The following is a 21,230-nucleotide window of genomic DNA, read 5'->3' as shown; positions in this document are numbered from 1 at the left end:
TCACCATTGGTGCTGTCTCTAATTGTGTGCCAGTAGCAATTTCTTTGTTTTGGGATATTTTTCCCTTCTCAACGTTTGCACACCCATGGAGCTGGGATATATAAGTTTGCAGTGTGTGGGGGAGCAACAGACTTTGCCACTCCACAATATCTTGAGTTTTTTGAGCAGGTTGGATCTTGTGTAGTTTAACTCAGTAAGTTAAGTCCTCAATGATTTATGCATTGGGGATAATAAAGTAGTCAAGACAGAAGTGAGTAATGCGTATAGACATTGTCTACCATCAAAGGGTTTTCTCGGATTCTGCATGACAATCAAAACATCCAGCTTGAATTCTTCTCTTCTGGCCTCTGGGTATTGCAGCATTCTTTAAGTGTCTAGATCCAGCACTAATAGGAAAAGTGACTGATATCTCTCATGTCTGAATGGCTGTCTGACTCAAGTTCATTCCAATTACTAACTGGATTTCATATTCAACATGGCAATTGTAAGTCCTAAAGGGTACCTTATACTTGTGAAACTCCAGATATAACTATCTATACTTCAGACCACAAAGCCCTAACAATCTGTGAACAATAGTAATGGATACCAGGAATAAGGTTTTATCAACAGATGAGCTTTAGTGCATCTAAGCCAGCAAGCTCAAATGGAGGAAAGGCAAACCTATCCTCCATAATATCAGGTCCCGAGGAGAAAGAGGGACTCTACAAAAGAGCATGAAGACATAGAGTCTCTTAAGGAACTGCTTGACCAACTGGATCCAGATTGCAGTCCTGTCATATACAAGGTAATCATAGGTAGAAAGTGCAGAAAGATCTGATACATGTACCTTGACCATGGAATACCTGAGACCTGAATGAAGCAGATATCTGCAATAGGTCAGGTTGGCATGCAAGATCACCTGGGACAGAATACTGTATCATTCTGCCCCAAACTGAAAACTACTTCCACCTGGAAACATAGACCTGTCAAGTAGAACTCCTTGTAGCTTCAATAACCTGTAAGATCTCAGCTGGGAGATCTGTTGGAATCAAGGAGTCTACATCAGCAGTGAGGTCCTGAGAATGAGTCAGTTGCCACCCCAACCTTAAATGACATCCTTGACTAGAAATGGGAGAGTTTTATGTACCACCAAGGACCCCGTACATAAAACAATGCAATTTTCAACCACCAGACCATGATGAAAATGTGATTTTGGTCTTTTACTCTTAAGCTTTGTGACGAAGAATAGAATTGGTGAGAATGCTGAGCAGGTATACAGTAACCTTCCATCCATGTGATGATGATCACATCTACTGTCACGTCTCTCTTGCTCTGTTGCATCATGCAGATTAAGAGGAGGTCCACTTTCTCCCTAGAGATGAAAAGGTTAATCTCTACAGGGGCACAGTTTTAGAAACTTATACAAGACATGGTGTGTGAATCCACAACCATAGCAGAGGACTAGAGTAGCTTAGAGAACATGACAGCTCATTTGTTACGTCTAGTATGTGAACTGCTGAAAAAAGGTGTATCTATGTATGGCTCACTGGCAGACAAACATAACATCCATGCATGGGAGATGAATAACTATCCCTTTGATTGTTTGGATAACCTTGGTTGTCTGATTACATAAGGAAACACACTAAAAGGAGTTGTTTCTGAGCCTTTACAGCCCAGAGAACTACTCGCATATCCAAGTGGTTAATGTGAACCTCCCTCCAGAACTGACTACAACACTTGAGCTGACTGAACGTGTTATGGTTTCTCCAATTCACCAGTGAGAAGTCTATAATCAGAACTTGTTACTGGCTTGGTTGCAGAAAGTGGACAATACAAACAAAAATATCCACCATTTCAGTACTTGACAAGGGGATTCTAATATGATCAAAATATTAATCAGCATATAGTGATTCTGAACCCACTCTCATCTCACAGACCAGTACGATGCCTAATACTCAGGTGTACCAACACCACCATGAAGGTAATGACAACCCTGTTCTGAAAGATGTAGCAATATCTAGACCTGGACCCTACAGGGCCATGTGAATCCACACCAATGATTTATTGGGTCCCCTTCTGAAGGTAGAGATAACAGCACTGTGGTGTGCCAAATTCAGTTTCCAGTAAAGCTGTCCTCTATGAATGAGTCAAAAATTCGTCCAATTTATGATCACACCTAGTGAATAAAAATAAGTGAGTACTCGCCGCAATGACAATTCCAAGTAGTCCCTGGATGAATCTACCTTGAGCCAGTCATTCAAGTAGGGGAGCACATAGAGACCATTTTTTGCAAGACTTTGGTCACCACTTCCAATGTTTTGGTGAATAATGTGGCTACTGAAGAAAGCTCCAATGACCGGACTTTGTACTGGAAGTGTTAACTACCAACAACCACACTGGGGTGACCACCTGTGTGAACTCTTTGTGTTGAGCTGTTAAAAAGATATTAATTACATCCATTGACATCACCTGTGCAGCAAGAAAATGACCTCTCCTAGAAATGATAATACTAGATGTGTTGTTTGTAGCCATTGATTCTCATGGTGTGAAAGAAATTGTGCATGTCCTTTCGGTCCAGGAAAAAGTGAGAGTAAACCTACCAAACATTTTCTGAATAAGAGACAGCCTGTGCAATTCCTTTCAGACTGAGTTTAGGCATATCCCAAGACTTCAACTGAGATGGACTGGCCTATTAGCAGAGTTCTTTCTAGGGAAAGACCTGCAAGTGTCAATACATGACCAAGGGTAACCATATCTTGGACCATTCAGCCAAAGGTGAAGGTTTTGCAACAAAGAATATATTTAGAAAACTGCCACCCCATAGGCAGTCTCTGTTGTGATAAAGCCAGCGGAGTTTTCCTGCTGAGGATTGGGAGAGCACTGGTGATGACGTGACTCTATGGTGATTAAGAACTTTCCCTGAATCTTGAGAGGCTCCTTTTTTGAGATGGCCAAGTCTGGAAAAAAAGGAAGTTGGAGAGGGAATCATAAAAGTTCTTTATGGTGCTGGCCTCTTTCCTCCTCAAGAAGCCATCAGCCAGATATTAGGAGGCCTGTCTAAAAAACTTAGTCATTGGGCATTCAAGACATTGTTGGATAAAAACTTCAGCCATGCCAATTGTTAATGCAGCCTTAGCTACAGTGTCCTTATAAAAGTTACACTAGACTACATGGAAGCATCTGAATAAAATGCCCCTTCATACCAGACTCAGTAATGTCCTGAAATTTGACCATTACCAACTAATGTACCATTACATCTAACAGGGATCACTGGAATTTAACTTTGTCTATCTGTAGTTATACTTAACTCTCTTTCTCACATTATCCTGTTTTTTTCTAAGCAAGGATTCTCAGGTAATGAGTATTATATACACTCGGCAGTGGTACCTTTGTTTATGAAGGTGGATGACCTACATTTAGTGATCCACTGGATCTGTACAGGTCAAGAGGGCCTAGAGATTTTTAACCCATATGCAAGTTTAATCAAAACAAAATAAAAATCCTTGTAAATCATACAAGCACACTATTACAGGGATAAGATATAATTCTTAAAACATTTAACTCTAGTTCTCAGGTCAAAATGGAAAAGGCCTAACCTCAGCAACTTCTTTCCACAGGAATTGTCTAAAAATATTTATGACTATATTTCTAACATCTGGAACAAAGCCATCTATCATTTTCCTGTGTTTCAAAAATGCAGATTTTAATTACCTTTGTTTCTAATCTTGCAAAGCACTTAAAGTTTCTTTTTGTACAAATAAGCAAAACGAACCATTGGCATCTGGGTTAAGGCAAGTTTAAAGGCTCTGTTTGTAGAATAAATTCTATTTTGTCCAGACTAGTTTACTTTCAGTCTTTCTTACATAAAAATAGTATTATCAGACTGATTTATGGAAGCAGACATACTTAGTCTACTTTTTAATCTATAACCCATCAATAACAGACCTGTTGACAGATACACACCTTGCAATGGACTACTGTGTATTCTGTTAATAGTAGATGAATGGACCTTTTTCAGATGCATATTCAGAAAGCTTGTTCATGTCTCTCGTCGTATGATCCAAGGAAGTTCATTTCAAGTCAGTCACTCTCACATCTGCAGTGATCAGGTTATATGTGTACCAGGGATTAAGAGACTTGAGATCTTTAGTGATGTTACATATCCTGGCATCTGAGAGGCAATAAATTATTATCCTGTCTTTGCTCAGCCAGGCAAGGGGAACATCTGTCTCTCTAAATATGGTATCACCTAAAACCATGCAATTGCTTAATGAATTAGTTTTGTCTTGCTGCCTTAAGGGCTTCTGCATGCTAGTTATATGTCTGCTGTTGGTGTCTGCATTTCCTATAGTGTCACAGTGAGCTATATCTTGACTACAAACTGTTGATGCTGGGTTGCATGCAGGAGGTAAATCTGACAGCTTATGATGGTGCTTAGTCTTCAGAGTCCTAGGAGACTTGAGTAAAGATTTTCTAATGGCATCAGCATAAAACAGCTTAGGGTTTGCAATCTGTGGATATTGCATAGGTGCATGTGGGGGTAAGACAGTACAGAGCTTACTACATATAGCTGGCTGGGAGACGGATGCCTCCAGATGAGTTCAGTATTTACATTTCTCACAAACAGAGTCCTTTAGGATTACTGAAAATTCATTCTCAGTGAGCATAAGGCAACATATACACTGTGTCAGGTTTCCAAGTGCTATAAGGCTGTTAATAAAGGGGGGGGTTATGTGTTTACTCTCCATGAATGCCCACTGATGCTGTATTTTGAATCTTTTCTAAACAGGCTCTGCTGAAAATGGGCTTATACCCAATTAGACTTTCCAGGTAATCAAATGTCAATAAATAAATAAATTTATTTTAGAATAAGTGAAGATATAAAGAGAAGCTGGGGAAATATTGAAACTTTGGAAGTTAGTTAGACTAATTCTATGTTCAGTATAAGCCTGCACTACTCATTGTAACGTTGTTTCAGGCTGTGCAAGTCAGCACAGCTAAGAGGAAGCTCATATAACTCAAAGAGTTTACTATAAGCACAAACAGATAAGTAACTCACAAATGTTATCAGAAGGTACCACTTCCTGTAGTGCAAAAACAAAGCATTATACATGCGAATAGTACCTGCTGTAGCAATTTTACTGCTGTCCCATTGCTCTAACCAAAGCAGCACACAGTAAATCCAACATTGCATGAGCTAATGGTCAAGCACTAGATGACATTTCAAAGCCATCTTACTGGGTTCTTCAGTACTTCATATGTACATTTTCTTTAGTCACCCTCTGATTATGTACTAAATGTATAAACAATCAGGTTGTAATAAAACAGCATTTTCATGAATGTGTAAATATTACATAAATGAATATGCATTTTTATGTCACATCTGTAGGCTATTAAGCCGTTACTGCTTCTCTTACATTTTGAAATGCAAATTTATCTATTTATTAGATTCCGTTATTATTTGTTGTTGTGTCTTTCGGCTTTTCCCGGTTAGGGGTCGCCACAGCAGAACTCCGATCCGCTAATGATTGGTAGTAGATTTTTACTTGCCGAGTTGCCAGCTCTGACGCACAACCTTCAACGAAGGTACACCCATTCACGCATGTCTCCACACAGAAGACGCTCTAGCTGAGAATCGAACAGGACAACGTCTTACTGTGATTGTTAATTTGGTATATACTATATGACTAAAATGTGCCTGACAGATTGCCTAGAAACTTTCTTCTGGTGATATGACTTTGCTTATAGTCCAGGTTTAACAAATGCAGACTTGGTCTTCCTATAGAAATGTCAGCACTCCAAATGCCGAGTGCTGGAATGCAGAAAAAAAGATCAAAAATGCAGAAGAGGAGCAAATGTCAAACATTCATCTTCTTCTTCTTTAAACGCCTTTCTTTTGCAGGAAGGCAAGACCCTGGACCCCCCAATGGCAAGTTCCCCCACACTCACCAAACATATATATATATATATATATATTTTTTTATTTTTTATTTATTTAACATTTGTTATCCAGGATAGTCCGACTGTGTCCATTTTCAGTGGAGTCCTGGGGAGAAAAGCTCCATAAAAATGTAACTGAATAAAAAACATACAAATTACATGAGCATGAAATTACAAAATGCAATAGAGATGAAAAAAATATGACAATGCATAGAAAAATGTTTACAATTGGATGGTAGAGGTGTTATAATAGATAGAAATATCAGTTAGCAGCATTGGCCATTCCTGGGTTGGATGAGCAGATAACATTTTGTAAAATATTTACAATATTTACATAAAGTAACTTACAGGCAGTCTGACAAAGTGTTTCATAGCATGAACAGTATATAATACGTTTGTACAGCAGCCTTGACAGAGCAAGCACTTGTACTGTTCATACATATCCCTATAGTTATATTTGGCTTTATGGAGGTCCATTGCAGTTACATAAATGGTTGGTGCAGAGATAAGATTTCAGGACCCTCTTAAAAGAGGATGTACATTTTTGAAGTTTGAGGTCAGGGGGGAGGTTTTTCCAGGTCTTAGCAATTTCATGGGCAAAGAGAGATTACCCAGAGTTGTTTTTGCATGAGATGGTTTCAATTAAAGCTTTATTGCTGGAGCATAGTTGTCTATTAGAATTGTAGAAGTTAAGAAGGCCGATAAGAGCAGGGTTTTTTTTGGGATAGTACAGTATTTGTTGAGTTGATGGTACTTTAGTAGGTTGGGGAATTCTAGCCAATGTAGGATATGTAGAGCATGGCAATGGTGGGAATGTGATTTGGCATTGGCAGCAAATCTAGCGACTTTGTTATAGCAGGTAGAAAGTTTATTCAAGTCGGTTTTATTTAGATTTATTAGTGTGGGGGAAGTGTATAGTAGTGTAAATAGGAGGTGAGTTCTGGCTATGGCAATATGAGATTCAGAGGTTAGATACCTTTTGCATCTGTAGAGGGAGCCTAATTTTTTGTGGACTTTAGAGATGGTTATTGATATGTGTTTGTTCAATCTGAGCTGCTGGTTGATGGTAATTCCAAGGAGTTTTACCTCTGAGACGGTGTGATTTGGGTCTTGTTGGCAGAGAATATGTTAAAGGAGTGGTTGTTGGACTTGGTTGGATGGAATAGCATAAGTTGAGTTTTCTTGGGGTTTAATATCAGTTGTGAGTTATTGAGCCAGTTCTCAATTTCAGTGAAGGCATTTTGTTGTAGAAGTTGGATGTTGGATGCGGAGCATATGAGGGTTGTGTCATCAGTGTATTGTACTATATCAGCTTTTGTGGTTGCTAAGTGGAGTTGGTTGGTGAAGATATTAAAAAGAAGTGGGCCAAGAATTGAAACTTGGGGTATGCCTAGGATGACCAGAAGTGGGGAGATAAAGAGTTGATCCATTTGACAGACTGGTGACAGCTGTCTAAATAGCTCTTGAAGCAGAGCAGAGTGGGGGTGTTAAAGTTGAGGTTAGAGCGGCAAGTTAGATGTTTCTTGTGAGAATCCATGTCAAATGCTTTGAATAAGTCTAGGAAGGTGGCTGAGACTAGTTTATCTTGGTTCCTATTGGAGTTTATACTGTTGGTGAATCTGAGTAGGGGAGTGAAGTGCTGTGGCATGGGCGGAAGACATATCGAGTTGAAGAGAGAAGGTTATTGGAGAGGAAGTGGGAGAGGATTTGGTGATGACTGCATCTTTCTAGAATCTTTGAGAGGGGTGAAAGAATTGCAATTGGGCAATAGTTAGAGAGGTCAGTAGAGGGCCACCTTTATGGTGGGAAATAATGAATGAAGTTTTCCACAAGGCTGGCATTGAGGTGTTCGATAATGGATCTGTTAATTAGTAATGAAATAGGGTAGGCTATGGCTATGGATGTGAGTTGGAGGTATTCAGTGGGGAGGTTGTCGGTAACGAGGGTGGTAGGTTTGCGTTTAGTTAAGTGTTTTTGTATAGTGGATGTTTGTACTGGCTCGAGTGAGAAGGGTACAGTGTTTTGTTGGGACTTAGGGTGTTAAGGGATGTTGATGGGAGCATTATCATTTAAGAGTTGTGTATGAAGGAGGTGAAATAATTGTTAAAGCTGCAGGCTATGTCTAACTTTGTGCCAGTTGTATTGGGAGGTGTGGTGAATTTGCCAGGCTGAAGGATACTGTTCACTATCTCCCAATATTTTTGAGGGTTAGTGTTATGTTTCTTTTGTAGATAGATGTCGTAATTTTGTTATTACAGCTTTATCTACTTTTTAGCCTTATTATGAAGTTCCAGAAAGGCTTGCTTAGTTGTGGGTGTTTTGTGATGACGCCAAGTTTTCGAGGCTTTGTCCCTATTTTGGAACAAGATTCTTGTGTTTGTCTGGAGCCAGGGGGTGGGGTTGCTACTTACTGTAATTGTTTTGATGGGGGCTATGTGACTGAGTATGTTTAGAAATGTGGAGTTGAAGTATTTAACTGGTTTGTCTAGTGGAAGGGGTTTGATGGGAGACCAGGTACAATATTTTAAGGCTCCCAGAAAGTCCTCTTTGGGGAGGTTTTTGTGGGAACAGGTTTATAGGAGGGAAGGGGACTTGGATTCAACATTATGTCTAAGGAGATAAGTGGGGTTGTGGTCACTCATTGTTGGCCAATGTCCCATGTTTGTGGGCAGTATTAGGTTGGTTGGTGAGGATCCAATCTAATATGGCTTCCCTTTTGGTGGACTTGTCTATACATATAGGAGACTGAATGAGTTGGATAAAGTTATATAGGTTGATATGGTAGGTGGGAGTGGGAGAGTGGCTATAGCTCCAGTCAATGTTAGCATCACCTAATATGATGGTTTCCTGGGGAAAGGAGTGGGAGGCCCAGTGAAGCATAAATTCTAGGATGGTTAGGTTGTTGCTTGGGGGTATATAGATGCCAATTAATTTAAGATGTTTGTGTTGGTTTATGGAGAGTTTTGAGAATAAGGTTTCTGTGTTTTTGAAGTCTGGGGTATCTTTTTGTAGGAGTTGAATTTTTAGGTTAGTTTTGTGAAGCAAGGCTATTCCACCTCCTCTTTTATGTACCCAGTCAGTCCTGAAAATGTTATAACCGGGTAGGGTTATGAAATTGTTTTGATATGTGGTTTAAGCCCCGTTTCAGTAATGACTATGATGTTGGGGTCATATAAGGAGATGGTGCAATGAAGGTCTTCTATTTTATTCATAATACTGTGGATATTCAAGTTTAGTACTAGTAAGTCATTCAAGTTTTGTCTGGATGGAAGGTAGGAATCACTATTATTATTGGTGGGGGTTGCAGGGCCTGGGTTGGGGTGAATAGCTCCTGCTAGTAATAGTTGGGTAGCTATGGATGTTATAGTTCTGAGGTACTGCTTTATTAGGGAGTGATATTATAAATTTGTTTTTTTTTGGATGGAGTGAAAAAATACTTAGGGGTGAGATGGATAGAGGTTTGGTAATGGGCTACTGGGAATATACTTGTATGACTGGGGGGTTGATATTGCCATGGGGTAGGGTGGGGAATTTGAGGTTGTTATAGTGGGTGATTGGAAGATGGTAAGTGGTGCTGATGGTGGCTATAGTGAGACAAATGAGTAGTGAAGCTAGTAACAGAAGAGCAGTATGTAGATAGGGGTGGTGTTGGGAGAAAGATGCATATTGGAGTAGTAAAGGGTAGAAGAAAGAGGATAACATATTAGAAGGGGGTATAGTTTGGATGGGAGAGGAAGTGGTTGTTGAAAGTGTTAGAGCAGGAGGGGCTAGGGCAGAGGGTGGGGAGTGTGGAGGAGGTGTTTAAGTATTTGGAGTTGGAAAGTATTTAGTTAGTGGGTAATGGCTGGACAGGTTTGATTGCTTGGTGGGTGTGGCGGTGAGGGTCAGCTGATTTGGAGTATGGATAAATGTAGAAGTAGAGGGGGTGGGAATTGGGGGCAGGGTAGGGGAGCAGGGACCCCAAGTGGAGTTAGGTTGAATGAAATAGGGCTACACCAGGAACACAGAACTGGGGGCAGGGTAGGGGAGCAGAGTGACCCCAAGTGGAGTGAGGGTGAATGGAATGGGGCTACACCAGGAACACAGAATTGGTGCCAAAAAGCAATCAATGTAGTATCCGTAGTTGGCCCGGTAAGTAATTATGCCTTATCTGCACCAAGGGTCTGAGCTCTTTAAATACTGACTGAATTTGATGGTGTGCTGAGTTAGTGAGGGTAGAGGATTAAGAGCACAGTTTACCTGTTGAGAGAGGACACCCTGCACTAATTTTCTCTTAAGTCTTCTGCCAGGAATTAAACAGGTGGGATAGTTAACAGGTAGGCAGAAGGAGTGGCTACACAGTTCTGCCGGTATCAGTTGAAGGAGTGTGATACCTGGGTATTTGCTGCCACCTAGTGGCCTACAAACCTATTTACAGAAGGCATCGAGATTAGAATGGGATGGAAATGGGATGTTTTACTTTAGGGCAGTGAGGTAGCTTGCGAGTATGCGGTCTTGTAACTGCTTTTACAGCTGTCAGCAGAAACATTAAATAGGTAGACTGCCAACAGTTAGTGGGGCAGCTTCAGTTATGTTAGCACCTACGTTGTAGCTTTATTGAAGGGCTCATTCTGGCTTGTGGTCTTTCAGTTGGAGGAACCCGTCAAGAGAGATGAGCAGTGGTTCGGATGATTATGTGCTGGTTGGGACCACTGCTGATGTTTGGATTTGGTTGTTGCTTTATTGAAGGTCTCATTCTGGCTGGTGATCTTTCAGTTGGAGCCACCCTTCGGGAGAGATGAGCGCTGGATGAAGTGATGATGCACTGGGGGGACCGCTGCCGATGTTTGGACTGGGTTGTTGCTTTATTGAAGGGCTCATTCTGGCTGATGGCCTTTCAGTTGGAGGCATCTATCAGGAGAGATGAGCAGTGGTTGGGGTGATTATGCACTGGGGGGACTGCTATCAATGTTTCGACGGGGTCGTTGCTTTATTGAAGGGCTTGTTCTGGCTGGTGGTCTTTCAGATGGAGGAATCCATCAAGAGAGATGAGTGCTGGTTTGGGTGATTGTGCACTGGGGGGGAACTGCTGCCGATGTTTGGACTGAGTTGTTGCTTTATTGAAGGGATTGTTCTGGCTGGTGGTCTTTCAGTTGTAGGCATCCGTCAGGAGAGATGAGCACTGGTTGGGGTGATTATGCACTGGGGGGACTGCTGCCGATGTTTGAACTGGGTTGGTGCTTTATTGAAGGGCTCATTTTGGTTGGTGGTCTTTCAGTTGCAGGCAGCCGTTAGGAGAGATGAATGCTGGGTAGGTTGATTATGCGCAGGGGGGACCACTGCCGATATTTGGACTGGTGGATGGCACACTTGCAAGGGAGAATGGCAGGATCCATGGAGTAGGAGGATTTAAATATATAGATAGATATAGATATACATATATATATATATATATATATATATATATTATATATATATATATATATATATATATATATATATACACACACATAGATATATATATATATATATATGTATATATATATATGTATATATATATATATATATATATATGCACACACACATATATATATATATATCTATATATACATACAAAAACACACACACACACACACACAAACACACACACACAAACACACACACACACACACACACACTAACTACTAACTAGATCTCCATACCTCAGAGAAAAGGGAAAAGGTAACATTCCGAGGAATGGCCATTTTGGTCTTAGCATGTGTAAGTCTGTTTTTTTTTGGCTGTTCAGTGTCCATGTTTTGAGACTCACTCAGTCGGGTTCCAACATTTCAAATGGTTGCTGTAAACTTGCTTATAAGCTCATTACCTGGCTCTAATACATCAGATCAAGGAATATATCAGGATATTTCACCAAAAGTCAGTGTTCCAAAATTACTTGATTTGAATATTGCAACCAGCCTTGCTCACACAAGTAACAGGGAGCCCCCATCACAGCTCTGCTATTTGAGGATTGCTTTAAAAGTCCCAAAAACTTTGTATAACTGTACTGATATCAAAGCATCCCAGGGTAGTTTATTGTAAGCTTTTAAACAGACACAACAACAAGAATAAAATTTATTCCTTTTCACCTGTGAATATTATAGCTAAAATTTAATAAAACACAGTTGGATAATTTCAGCTAAGCATAATTTGATTTATTATTATCGAATGATCTTACCATAACCATTATGGCAGTGCTTGGGGGACATCTGTACCATATTAGAAGAAATGCAGGTAATAATTATAGCAGATGAAGATAAAAAGTTGAGTGAGTAATAGTTTGGTGATTAGGAATGGTTTCCTACAGCCTCCCCTTTCATGTGGCATGGTTTTGACAAGTCTTTTAATCAAGGCAAAGCTCCAAGGTGAAATAAGCATAGTATCTTGTGTTTATTTGGTCTGACATAATTAACAAGTCCTAGAATAAACACACATTATTGTTTTCTTCTAATAAGAAAGGAAATGTAGTGTTCTTTTTGAGTCTTTGCATTTCTAGTACACAACATACAATATGGCTAATAATGTTTTCAGGATGTTCTTTCAAACTTTGATTGCAACTGATGCATTTGCAGTTTCTGTAAATTACATTATCTGTCATTCATTTATGCAGGTTATATCTCCTTTGTCTGAGAATCTGTTTCACAGAGCAATTTCTCAGAGTGGTTCAGCAATAATGCCTGGATTCTTCAGCAAAGACCCACAACAAGTTGCAAAGGTAAAGTATGACCTGGCAGGGTGCATCTATCACATCTGACAAGAAATTTATTAAATAAGCAATATGATAGAGATAGTCAAAATGCCAGATTTATTGTGTCTGAAGGAGGTGGAATAAACTGAATGGCAGGAAATTATACTAGCATATTGCTCTGGTCAAGTGTGTATTTAAGACTAAATAAGCAAAGCAAACTGAACAAAGATATAATGAAGACAGTTAGAGCCATCATGAAGGATGTAGTGAAGTAATTAGTAAGGATGGAAGAATGGAAAAAAGTGAGAAAATAAGAGTTCAAAGACATTTTCTATTGCCACAGTTTCAAAATGGTACTGGAGCATGGCACATAAGAGAAATTTGGTGTCCAGCAACCAGGCTCAATCTATATATAAGGGGCACAAAACTGTGGCTATCTCATAGTGCTATACAGCTTTTATACTATTATATATTATATATCAAGTACACCAGTGATATTTATAAAGCAGCTTATGCAGGTTAAGATTTAATATATTGAGAGCATCTAAACAAATATTGCATAACATTAGGCACTAATTGCTGGCTTCATCATAGTCACCAGTAAAGATTCTGTCTCCTGTGATCACTGCACTCACAAAAAGGAATGTAACACCAGATTCCAGTTTTCCCTCTCACCTGTCCCTCCCGGATTTTGTACAGCATGCTTAATTGTACTTCACATTTTTGCCCTGACTTCATAAAACATATAACTTTCTGGTAACATTTTTTTTTTCAAAACAGGTTTATTGTTTTAACATATAAGAAAAATATCATAACAATTTTATACAAGTAATTAAAAATAGGTATTATTATAATATTCAACAAAACAACTAAAGTATTTACAAAGACATCCACTACAATCAGATCAATTAATTAAACTAAAATGAATTTTTAACAAATTTTGTAAATTATCCCATACAATATAATATGATGTTTTTCTAGTTGTTCTCATTCTAATTGTGCTTATTTCCATATGGCACATTATATTCATAACATTTTTAAATTCATTGAGAGGTGTATCTGAAATCCAATTTCTAGTTATTATTTTCCTGGCCACTGCTAGGATAGACCATAACAAGGGAAGCTTAATCTTTTTAATCTGGTAACATTTTTGAGTATTACAAACTGTCAATAATTATCAGATGTTACAGTTTCTTACTTATAATTCTTTGGAAAATGTATGTTGATGCAAAACCTGTTGTTTTATTAAGTTTGGAGTAATATTTAAAAATTGTCGCTGATTTTTAGACTTTGTGCCATATTATTTTGTGACTTTCTCCCTGACTCTTGGACAAAACAGTTGAGAGCTTTGCCTTTGATTATAACTGCCTGATCATCTGTATGCATGCCTGGAAAACCATTCTAGAACCTACTTCCCTCTACCTCACAGCTATGCAGTTAGACAAGCCTTCATTTTAAAAGAACCTTGGTGACTAATAATTCCCAGCACTCAAAAAGAAATGCCCCCACCAGCTCCCAGTTCCACTAGCCCACCCTTCCCAGTCACACAAGTCAATGGTTGGCATTGGCCTCCTGTCACTACTATGTCAAGCTGCTCAGTGACAATCAGGGTACAGTGCAAGTGCGATGACATGTCAGTCACTGACAAGTCATACCAGTGAAAGGGAAGCACTGTGTGTACCAGCAGCGTAAATAGCTGAAGTGCATCCTTAGTAAGGAGAGCCTTATGTGAGCCAACATCCAAGTATGAAATTAGATGGACAATGGCCAGCATATTCAGCAGGGTGAAGTTTCATTGAAAAGCCTGGGCAACATAATGGTACTATGGGGTACATGACGTACCACTGTGACTATTTACATAAATGTGTTTATTTATTTATTTTATCAAGGGTACTCAGCACTTATGGGCGATTCTTATAAAGGTAATCAGTTGCTGCTGGGGAAGGAGAATGATAATATAACCTGGCCTACAGAGTGGCCTCCAACCAAATACCCTCTAGAATTTCTGTATTTCTTGTTTTGCATAACCTTTTGGTCCCACATACAGGTTGTTCAAAACTTCATAGTTTCTTACTAAGCTTATGACCAAGGTGAGCAGTGGGAAACTCGGACACAACAAAATACTATGTACAGCAGTCCTTTGAAAACAGCAGTGTTTTTTTTGTTCTGTAGATTTCTGAGGTTGTTTTCTTAAAAATCGTTGTGTTGATACAAACTCGTGACAATATGAACTCAAAACACTGGAATAATAAAGGACAACAAAAGTGAGAAACTCTGAAACAACACGTGAAAGAAAACAAAAGCTGGATAAACGCTTGGTATACACCTCAAGCGAAAAAAATGAAAAGACCAATGGTTAGACCACAGCTGAAGATAAAAATGGAATAATCCACGCCAGGAAATAAATCACTTGCAGCTTCACAGTAGTGCCCTTTATAAAACCAAAAGTTGTAACTGAGATGTAGTAGTCAAGGTAGGAAACGGTTCACTTGCAGTTTCACACCACTTTATTAAACAAGAGTAAGCGCTTTCACGATCTAAGTCAGCTGATCGCTTCTTCAGACTCATAAAAACAGTTAAAACATCGGTATTTAAAATATGGTTCAACTAATGAAAACACATATAGAACTATGACATAGACTAATTAAAATTGCATACATCAGTACATTAATTTGCCTTATATTCTAGATAAGATGAAATAAAATATACATATAACAGACACATTTTATGTAATAATCCATATTACTTAATGTTTTTTTTTAGTGGTCTGGATTTTAAAAAAGGTTTCAAGGAAACAGCATTGTTCAATCCAGGAGACCTATCTGCCTGAAGTAATAAAATCCATCTTTGTTCTGTTTCCTCTACCTTATTCCTTATATCACCTCTCCTCTTACTTTTATTTATTATTTCTAAAACCATGAAATTAAAAATATGTTTCATATCTTCTTCTTCCACATGTTTTGCTAAAGCACTTGTGTCTCTTTTATTTCTTATATCTCTAAGGTGTTCAAGGATACGTTCCCTTTAGACACCTATTGGTTTTGCCTATATAAAAGGCATGACAGACAGTGCAGAAGCTGAAATAAACCAAATTTTGTGTTCTGCAGTCAGCATAAAAATCTATATCAATTATAAATCCTAGTGTAGGATGTTTATATGTAGATTTATTATATAAATAGTCACATGCTGTACAATTTCTGCAAGGAAAAGTCCCCTGCCTATCAGATAGGATAATTCTTTCATTGTTTCTGGATTTATAACAGAGTTGCCTTTTTAAGGATCTCTTATTTCTAAAAGAAAAGCTGGGTCTATCTTCTAACAATTCTCTCAAGTCAGGATCCGACAATAAAACGTTCCAATTATTCTCAAAAATATTACAGAACCTTCTGATGTCACTTGAATAAGTTACAGGAAATCTAACTTTAAAATCATGACCTTCCTTGCTTTTAACATCTTCTATAGTATTTGAGAAGAGTGGTTTACATCTCCCATCCCTATTTTCAATGGTATATTTAGAGCTTTCATTTATGTCTTTCTTACTATAACCTCTGTTTAAGAAGTCTTTCTCTAATATAGTCATTGTCTTCACAAAGCCTTCATCTGTATTATTTAAGCAGCTTATTCTCATATATTGTCCTTTCACTACATTTTTATGTACAAATGTTGGATGCATACTAGTCTTATGTAAGATACTATTTCTCCATGTAGATTTTCTATACATCCCTGTTGTAAGTTCATCTAACGCTGTCTTCTTAACCAAAACATCTAGGAACTCAATAGATTCCCTGGAATGTTGACTAGTGAATCTTAAAAATTCAGTGGTGCTATGTAAGTACTCCACTATCTCTTGCAACTCTTCACTAGTACCATCCCATAACAGGAAGACATCATCCACAAAATGTATATACCATACAATTTTGCCAGCATATTTATTACTAGCACTTAATACATGATCTTTTTCCCATGCAGCCAATGCTACATTGGCGTAGCTGTTAGCACAAGCCGTGCCCATTGCTACACCAACTTTCTGTAGATAAAACTTGTCATTGAATATAAAGACATTATTTTCTAGGACAATATCAAGCAACTCACATATCAAATTAATCTTAGTGCTTTGAAAAACTTGTTTCAAGGTCAGAATATCACATATTTTCTCAATACCCCATTTATTCGGTATCACTGTGAACAGTGAAGTGACATCCACTGTCACAAACATATCATTTCTATTAATATTCCTGGTCTTATTATATAACAGTCACAGAAATGCCTTTGTATCCCTTAGTATAGTCTCACATGATTTTAGGACTATTTGTAAATTTTGTTCAATATAAATTGAGATGGCTTCTGTGGCCCATCCTTTACTGGATATAATAGGTCTCATAGGGGGCTGTGTGATGTCTTTGTGAATTTTAGGTAGACCATAAATAATGGGTATAGTTGGATGTTCTATCTGAAAGTAGTCAAACAATTCCTCTGATACATAATTAGTAATCAATAAGTCAAAAATATATACAGATATCCTATCAATTATACCTTGTACTTGTCTCTCATTTAGTTCAACATAAGTATCTGTATCATTCAAAAGTTCCATCATTTTCTTGTAATAAAAAACCTTATCCATTACTACTACACTGCCCCCCTTGTTAGCGGGCCTAGTTTCAATGCTGTGAGAATCCTTTAGTTCTGACAGTGCTTCAATTTCTGATTTACTCAAGTTATAAAATCTAGGTGGAAGATTTTTAGCATGCATCTCTCTAATTTCATGCTCGCACACATTAGTGAAAGTTTCAACCGTGGGATGTATCTTGGGTACAAAGGCACTAGGTTGTTTAAACATATTATCAAATACATTTCTTTTTAACGTGGTTTGAAGTGTTAGGTTACGAGAAAATAACTTCAGCTCTTTTAATAAATCAGTTAATACTGTTTTCTGTGCTGGAATAAAGTTCAGGCCTCTATTTAACAACAAGGCTTGTGCATCAGTTAAAGAAAAGCTAGATATATTAATTACCAAATTTTTTGTTGGTTCTTGCTCCTGGTGTTCATATATGCAGGAGTCACTCGTTCTCTCTGCTGTAATCATGCTATCCCTCTTCGATTCCTGCTGCTCGACCTGTCCCTTATTGGCAGTGCCTTCTTTAACACAAATGGAAGGATTGAGGTTTGTGTAGCTTCCTTTTGCTCCAAAAAAGCTACTGAATCAGAATTAACACTGGAATCCATCCTTCTGTTAGTGCAAGCCATTTGGAAAGTTTCTTTTGCCATTCCATCATTTTCAAATGTGGGAGGTTCTATACATACTCTCTCTGTGCTGACATCACTGTTCTCACAGGGATTCTGATTTAAAGGGGCAGTACTATGCATATTTGAATTTTCAGAAATCTGTACTGTAGTCATTTTTTCTACATTTTCTGTACTCACAGCTGTTCTTCTTGGCCACGAAAATACCTCTTTACATTGAAAGTCATTGAGGTCCCTTTGCAATTTTTTAGTTTTAGGATTGTGCAACCTCTTATCATAGCCCTGTATATTGCCAGCAAGTTCATCTAATTTACTGCCTAGTACCTTTATAGGAAAATTATTAGTCAGTTGTTCTTGTAGCCTCTTTATCTCATTGGCTAGCTCTTTTTCTTGTGGTTTAAAAAATTCTATAAGCAAATGCATATAATCATAGCTAAGCTGTAAATTTAAGTTCTGCCATTTTTGAAGTAATTCAGGGTAGGTCTCACCATAAGTAGGCATATTTAATACTCTGAGACCTCTCGGCACTATTTTATATTTTAATGATGCTTCTAGATGAAACCTTTGCCACTGTAGCCTTTTAAAGCTATATAACTTATTCTCCAGATCTCTATACAGTTCAGTGAACTTCTTATGCGTATCATAGTCCACTTGTTCTCTTCCATTCACTGGAAAAATAGGGTTTAGCATCAAGGGGTTGGAGTATATATGTAGTAGTCCAACTAGTCGTTCACATTGATTCTTATTGTTGTCATTACCTTCAGCCATGTCCCAGATTTTAAATACAGTCCAAGAAACACGTGAAAGAAAACAAAAGCTGGATAAACGCCTGGTATAGACCTCAAGCGAAAAAAAAATGAAAAGACCAATGGTTAGACCACAGCTGAAGATAAAAATAGAATAATCCACGTCAGGAAATAAATCACTTGCAGCTTCACAGTAGTGCCCTTTATAAAACCAAAAGTGTAACCGAGATGTAGTACTCAAGGTAGGAAACGGAAAAGCACAAGTGCTTTAGCAAAACATGTGGAAGAAGAAGATAGGAAACATATTTTTAATTTCATGGTTTTAGAAATAATAAATAAAAGTAAGAGGAGAGGTGATATAAGGAATAAGGTAGAGGAAGCAGAACAAAGATGGATTTTATTACTTCAGGCAGATAGGTCTCCTGGGTTGAACAATGCTGTTTCCTTGAAACCTTTTTTAAAATCCAGACCACTAAAAAAAAACATTAAGTAATATGGATTATTACATAAAATGTGCCTGTTATATATATATTTTATTTCATCTTATGCAGAATATAAGGCAAATTAATGTACTGATGTATGCAATTTTAATTAGTATATGTCATAGTTCTATATGTGTTTTCATTGGTTGAATCATATGTTAAATACCAATGTTTTAACTGTTTTTATGAGTCTGAAGAAGCGATCAGCTGACTTAGATTGCGAAAGTGCTTATTCTTGTTTAATGAAGTGGTGTGAAACTGCAAGTGAACCGTTTCCTACCTTGACTACTAGATCACAGTTACAACTTTTGGTTTTATAAAGGGCACTACTGTGAAGCTGCAAGTGATTTATTTCCTGACGTGGATTATTCCATTTTTATCTTCAGCTGTGGTCTAACCAAACTCTGAAACAAGCTTGACTGAAAGTGTTGGTGTAGGAATAATACTGAAAGTTGGGGGAATAACCCAACACAAAAAGAACATTTGTTATCGATGAGGACTGGTAGGATTGAGGTATAAACATAAGACAAATAAATAATTAAACAGTTGTACACTTGCCATCTTTCTTCACAGGGTAGGCATAAGGCAAGTGAATAAGGCATTCACTAACTGATGACAAATGGAAAAACATAGCTTGCTAAATGTTGTCAAATATTTACAGTTCTTAGATAAAAAAAAAGATCCATTTTAGGTATGCACATTTATTTGGATTACGTTTCTGGAATCATAAATAAAACAACAGCAAATATTCATCTAAACAAAATATGCCATCAACTGAAAAGTTATATCACTGTTGCCAGCCTTGTGAAATCATCTTCTGATTGGCAGCATTATGTGTGGCTGAAAAGTGAAAGTGGCAGCTTGCAAATCCCAAAAAAAATAATCCAAAATATGTCACATTATAAGGTTACTTATAAAGGGTAATTTGCAGGCTGAATAAAATAGACTGTTAGTTTAAATGTGAGAGGAAATCATGATAAAGGTGACTAAACACTGAGCATGTAATGTGGCTTCCCCATCCAACATTAATTATGATTGCTACAAGGGTATTTGCAAGGTGGAACAGTAGGGTTCGGTGCTACAGCCCACTGCCATATACACCAAGTTTGGTCAGTCAAGATCACTGTAGCAACTTTCTAGAATCAGTGCTACTTTGTTTTGTGCTTGATTGTAAAGAAAGCTATTACAAGCAGATGAAAGAAAATAGAACATGGGTGTTTCCCTCTTTTGAGCTTTCACAGTGCAGTATAAACCTATTTAGGATATATACTATGGAGCTTTTCTCCCTGGACCTTTGCTGAAAATAAGATCAATACCAGTTGGACTTTGCTGGCAAATAAAGATAACTTACTTACTAACTAACTTACTAACTAAATGTTATAATTTATTAACCTTACATGGCCTTAAGTACACGTGCTCCTGTGCTATTCTCTTTCCTTCTACAGATAGGATACATCTCTCCATTTTCAGTTAGTGGCTCATAGGTCTTACTGATGATGATAAACGAGTTAAGAGTCTTCTTTATTTAAAGTAATAGCATAAAAGGAGAATAAAAGCTCACATAAATAAAAGGAAAGAAATTAAGAAAATTTGGAGAAGAAATTTAAATTATGTGAAATGCAAAGAAATGAAAAACAAATCAATATACAAGTTGCAAAAATAATCAATGATAGAAATCCATAAAAATGTATTCTTCATTGCATATAGCCTAAACATCAATAGAAAGGATGCATTCTCACTGGATTCATGTAGAACTGCCAAAGGCAGGTTCAGCGATCAGAAATAAAATGTATTTATTTGCTTATTGATATTTGATTATCAGGAAAGTCTGACTGGGTAGGAGCCCATTTTATGGGGAGGCCCAGGAGAAAAGCTCAAACGTTTTACAAAACATATTAACAACAATAATTTTACAGTCTTTAAAAAAAATACAAAAGCAGATCTACAGTTTAAATAAAGAGACAAAATTAATCATAATATGAAAACATTGGTTAAGAATAGATACAGGTTCTATGACAATGATTTAAGGTTAGAAAAATTCTAGCCTGTTTATAAAGAAATTAAAGGTAAGTTAATATAATACAAACAGGAATTGAAATACAAAGTAAAAGAAACACAGGCTTATGGTATATTTAG

General features: G+C 37.6%; 1 protein-coding gene across 1 annotated transcript in view; it reads left to right on the top strand.

Annotated features, from left to right (window-relative positions):
• The window catches only part of LOC122810350 (carboxylesterase 5A-like), a 292,554-nt gene that overhangs the window by 123,029 nt on the left and 148,295 nt on the right, over positions 1-21,230 (top strand). Inside the window, exon 6 of the mRNA XM_044081931.1 lies at positions 12,548-12,652. Coding sequence (XP_043937866.1) covers positions 12,548-12,652 — 105 coding nt within the window. The remainder of the gene's footprint in view (positions 1-12,547; positions 12,653-21,230) is intronic.

This window comes from Protopterus annectens, chromosome 8.part1, assembly GCF_019279795.1.
Source record: "Protopterus annectens isolate FY-2018-M chromosome 8.part1, PAN1.0, whole genome shotgun sequence".
Classification (NCBI taxonomy): Eukaryota; Metazoa; Chordata; order Ceratodontiformes; family Protopteridae; genus Protopterus; species Protopterus annectens.
The sequence above is the reverse complement of the archived record's forward strand: the minus strand, read 5'-3'. Positions and strand labels throughout refer to the sequence as shown.